The 5,700-nt window shown below is 34.0% G+C and overlaps 1 protein-coding gene across 3 annotated transcripts in view; it reads right to left on the reverse strand.

Moving 5' to 3' along the window:
* Positions 1-3,729, reverse strand: part of LOC110838014 (3'-5' RNA helicase YTHDC2) — a 36,362-nt gene extending 32,633 nt beyond the window's left edge. Inside the window, exons 1-3 of one of the 3 annotated variants that reach the window (XM_022080764.2) lie at positions 3,588-3,729; positions 726-846; positions 537-627 (exon numbers count right to left, since the gene is read on the reverse strand). In XM_022080764.2, the coding sequence (XP_021936456.1) occupies positions 537-627; positions 726-837 (203 nt within the window). In that variant the 5' untranslated portion in view covers positions 838-846; positions 3,588-3,729. Of the gene's footprint in view, positions 1-536; positions 628-725; positions 847-2,803; positions 3,058-3,306; positions 3,432-3,587 lie in introns of those variants that run through there. The other 2 variants (XM_022080763.2, XM_022080762.2) reach the window with 2 other exon arrangements.
* Between the last annotated feature and the right edge of the window lie 1,971 nt (positions 3,730-5,700).

Raw genomic sequence — 5,700 nt, forward strand, 5'->3', positions numbered from 1 at the left:
AGCGCCATAATAAATGTAACACCATACTACGATAAAAGCGCCATAATATAACACAATATAACTTATTGTAATATTTTATACTACAGATGTTATAGTGTTATATAAATTTTAACAACAACATTTTAAATACGTTTGTGTATAGACTGTGATAATAAATATATATTTGGTTTCAACACAAACATGACGCACTTAAGCTACAAATTTTAAATTAGTTAAAATTATTAAAAAGGTAAAAATATCAAAAGTTGTCAAAAATGTTCTGTTAATTTGTTATGAACCACAATTTTGCTTCTAATGAGATTTAATCCTTGAATCCCACAGCTTTGTTCATGTAACTGCAAAATAAAACATATGAGAGTGCCATAACACAGTCAACAAAACACTTCCCTGTGTAAAAGAAAAAAAATTATATGGGCATGCATAGAATATTCTTCCACACTAAAGAGTTAAAATTAGTAATCTACTACTAGTTAATAGTATGATAAATAATCAGCTCTATTTGGATACGTATCAAAGACAGAAGACAATATCCCTACCCTCTGCTCTTTGAACGAAGACCCAGATCTCTAGCCAACTGATGGATGTAAGCTCGTTCATCAGATGTCAGAGAGGAGGGAAATTCAAATTCTGAAAACAAAACAGATGAATTTGTCAAAGCATTACTGTCAGAAATTTATTTCAAGCACACAGTAATTATCATTCTGTAATCCTTTTAGGCAGCTTACCTTTATTTTCTTCTGTGCGTAAGAATTTCTTTAATGACAGGTTTACAGCAATGCGTACTTCTTCTCCAATTTCTGCCACAGGTTTATTATGATTATACTTTTTCTTTGACATGCTGAATTACTATACAGAGACAATAAAAAGAATTAAACAGATTAGTAACTCATAAACTCCATGATGCAGGCTTTTCCTTGAGAAGTTCAGAGTTATTCATCTAGTCAAGAAATTATCTTCTTTTATGAAATGACTATGAGAAGCCAATACTTACTCAGCTGTGAAGAAATTACCCATCTCTTATGGAACACAAATATTCACAACAGCTCACAACAGAAGTGGTAAGAAAAAAGAATCCAATCCACAACCTCACGCCCAATTTCTTCAAGATCCATTTTAATATAAACCTCCTACTTAAGCCTATGTCTTCAAAGGGATCTTTCTCCTTCACAATTTCTAGCTACATTCTTCAAAGTAACATCACAAAATTGTATTGGTGAGTTATAACAATTATTAATGAAACATATATACATAAAATGATAACCATAAAACATAATGTATGCATTTAGTATGAATAAAAAATTATTTTCAAAAAGCAATATTCTTAAGTCCTTGTGTTATATTATATCAGGTACAGTCCATAACCCTGGAATTGTGTTTCTATGGCCAAACTACCTGGAAAAAGTTTATGAGTGAGAATCATTGAGCAATCCTACAGCCTTTCACTATGCCCATGAATCAAGCTTTTTACACATGAGAGAATTAACAAATGGTGGCAACTGAATGCACACAAGAGAAAGTGAGGGGAAGCAGTAGTGGAACAGAAATACATCTCAGTATACAGGCAGAATGACTGTTGTTTCTGAAGGCAATATAACAGTCAAAAGATTACTTACTTTGCATACAACATGGGAGAAAACTGATCTCGTTCACCTCCCTGTGTATTATGTGACAAAGTGGACCTATCCATCTGCATGATACTGCCTAAATGCATACCAAGACTTCTCACAAGTATTACTTAGCAAAAAATAAGTAAAAAATGTGGATGGTTATGCAACTTAATGCCTGTACTTCACGTTTCTGAATTCGGAAAACATGTATCATACCTCACTGAAAATCTTGCATTGAACATTGAATAATATCAGTCTATTTCAGTAATATAGTTACATATTATTATTTCCTAATTCTGATCACTACAGTCCATAATTTGTAAATTGTTCACGTAGATCATGTAATATGGTTGTGTCCCACTTGATCCTAGGACTCCGACCAATGTAAAGTTGACACTTTTATAGCCTATAGTTCTCATATAAAATATCTCCATTAGCTCTGCAGTCTAAAAATATTTGATGTTCAGAACAGGTATGAATGTAGCTTTCCATATGGGTTTCTGTCAAATATGTATCACTGAATTTTGAATTTAATATGTTCTAAATGCTGGAATAATGAAACATGTAACTACAATGTGTCAAATGCCCATAATCTCATTCTGCTTTGTGCTTGCATTTTCAGAAAATCTTAAGGTCCTCCTAAGCCAAGTTATGTTATGTTATGCTAGAATAACCCTTTAAACCTCATTAGTAACTATACGTACCACACTTTTTTGAAAATAACTCTGCATTTTGCCCACACACAGTATTCACAAGTTTTGCATGACTTTCTGAGTAAATAGTGTTTCCTTGCAAAGCTTGCAAAGACTCTATGAGACGTGGGACCTATAAGGAGGCCTTGATTATGGCAACCAATAAAAGTGCTCCTTCAATGCACAGCTTCCACTGAGATCCTGCTATGTAGGATATTGTACTTCATAAGGGGTACAAGGCTGCTAGCAGATTAAGTTACTATGGAAGCACAATAGATCAATAAATGGTCACAATGCTCAGTAAGATGTAAGACTTGAGGTTCTCACCGTAAGATGCTTATCCCATTTACAATCTATAATCTATGTGAGAGTTGAGTAGCCAAATTTAAACTATGAGACTAAAATGCCAGTATAAGTGAAGTCATCATTTATATATTCAACTAAGTAGCACCCTTTCAGGAAAAAGTCCTTCAGCCTCTTTTTGAATAGTCAACCATCTCTTACCTGTCATATGTGAGCATGTTTACTGCATAATTTGCAGCCTACAATAACTGGCCTGGTGCTGTAGATTTCAAGCTTGTGAGGCAGCTTGTAATAGACTAACCCATTTCTTGTTAGGGGGTTATAAACTGTTAATTTGTAACCTTAATTTTTCCTAATATAATTACTTCCAGTGTACGTAGCAAGTAAGGTTATGAACCACAGTCCAACAAAATTTCACAAGAGTCTGTTGGCATCAGGCCTACTAAGCATCTGACTGCCCTTTCTTGTAGTGTAAACAATTGTATATTTTTACAGCTCTGACCCCATACAGCAATACCATATGTAAGAAACGGACAAAGTAACTAATAGGCAGGATGCCAAACATCCACATCCAATAAGATAGTCTCACTGCTGGGCTCTAGTGAATATGATAAAAAACTTTCAGGTACGTATAAGGCGGGATATTTCTTAACTAGCTAAGCAACTGTTAAGTTTTTTACAACGACCTTGCTCTATGTACTCACTTAAAAATCAATAAAATATGACACTAAACGCGCCACAGGTTAGGTTGTGTTCCAACGCAACACACGACACACAGGTACCAACTAATGATATAAAATTATTATTCAATTATACAAGAAAGCAGGTCAAACTTGTCAACCCTAGCATTTTACTATACCTATCACAAACCAACATGAGACAACACTGATCTTTGCGAATGTTTATTGCGCGGTTCGACATTTTAATTTAAATTAATTACTAATAATATATACACTTTTGATATATAACGCTACCTTTCACTTACATGCTTAAAACAGGAATAAAGATAAGTTTGATTTCAAACATAACAGTACATTTCAGCACATCAGTACTACAAAATTCTTAGAAACACAACAAACAATCGTAAACACTAACACAAATGATAAGTATCTCAGACAGTACCAAACTGTCATTTTAGCAGGTAGTGATACATGGATATGAACTACATGGACAGGTTCTGCAATACATTATACCAACACAGGGTTCTGAAAGGATACCCAGGAAATATTCATTCAGTAAAATTTTCTCGGGTGATCAGCGGTGTCAGATGGCTAAACGATGAAAGCGTTCACTCGAGATTTTATCGAGTTACGTCGCCGCGTCTAATCATATATTAATTCAATATTAATTTCAGATGGCAACGGAAACGATCCCAGTCACAGATAAAATATTAATATATGTCCCCAGTGAGCTATTGCGATGTTGACGTTAATATCACGTGTTACCCTAACATGTCAACGGCCAGTACCTAAGCTGATGTACTGTTGTTTTGTAAGAAAAAAGGTGTCAACATCGTTTACTGGCAGCATTATCTGATAAAAAAAACAGCAAATAGAAGAAATAATTAAAATAACAGAACCCACCTTCTACTGATTGATTCTTCACTTGTTAATGCCATTGTTCCAACTGCAAAAGGAATGCTGCATCAAATGCATCTGATGATAATCCTGGAAGGTGAAAAGAAAGCAGTGTCTTACGATTTTCTTGAAGAAAACCACGAATGACTTCAGCCTGGTCAGCTCATTCCCCAGAGAGATAAAATGGGCATCTCCAAAATACACATGAGCAGTAACACCAAATCCATCCTTTGTTTTTTATACATTACATGTTTAGATGGAGACAAAGCATATTGCATATGATGGAATTTTTTTTATAAAGCATGGCCCCACAGATTGTCACATAATTCAATAATTCTGTGAACTTGTTTACCGACAGAAGCATGAATAATTTTCGTTAGACAGCATGATCTGACAGTTTTGCTGTGTAAGTGTTCCTCCCTTTCTTACCACATACATTTTCTGTGTGAAAAGTCAAACCTTGAACCAAACTAATCTGTATTTGCCATACCTTGGAAAGCATACTTAAGCACAATACAAATTAAGTGCATTTCACTTATAAAACAACCCTAACCACATCCACTTTGGGATTTGTGTTACCTTTACAAACCTTCGGACACTTTTCACCTGACAAATATTGGATGAGGTATTATAAACTACTGTTCTGGCCTGAAAATGTCAATGAACAGAATGAAATTCTGTAAGTAAAACAAAAGGTTTAAACACATCCAAAAAGGAAATGTATTGTACAATGGTAGTTCAAACTGTCCAGTACCGACTAAATTCTACTTTAAATTTTAATGAGGTTGAGCAAAGGATAATAAAAATCTGTTCACAGTGGAGTTTTATGTGTATCAATTGTGGTGATATGCATTCATCTTCAAACTAGAAAACCAAACAATGTGTGTGTGTGAACAGTATGACAAAATTTCACACAAATTAATATTTTCCTTATAATGGTTTTTCATTGTCATAATACATCATTGGACTGTTTCAGATATTACAAAATAGAATTCTGCATTTCTTTAATGTTTTCATAAGTGTCTTACTCCTCTCAGTTGGTAATCTTCGGGCAGGAGAAGGAAGTAGTATTCTCATAAATGTGTTGCAGTTTCTTCTGTAATGTTGTTTAAGACCAGTTATTGGTGACATTTGTAATTCTTTAATTATTTCACTTCACTTGAGGTTAGAAAGGGTATACTTTCCCATGGTACACAAATCTACATCTTATGGTTACAATATACCAGTGCGTATATACTTCTGTTAGCATTAAAAGAAGTTCTGTAGTCATGAACTATAGAAAAATATTGTGGAACTGAGTTTACATCCATTACCTCATCATAACAATTGACAACAAAGTCTAGTAGTTTTGAATGGGAAAGCTTGAAGTTCTGATGTATACAGATATAATTAAACTATTGTAACATTAAAGCCTTCACTGGTACACTTTCATAAACACTTTCCTACATGATCTTAGCATTTCCAAAAGCAAAAATGTCTGGAAAAAATGTAGCTTGGATTTCTCAAAACATAATACCTATA

Source organism: Zootermopsis nevadensis, unplaced genomic scaffold, assembly GCF_977971745.1.
Source record: "Zootermopsis nevadensis isolate Lab colony 2312 unplaced genomic scaffold, Znev_1.0 Znev_ptg000012l, whole genome shotgun sequence".
NCBI lineage: Eukaryota > Metazoa > Arthropoda > Insecta > Blattodea > Termopsidae > Zootermopsis > Zootermopsis nevadensis.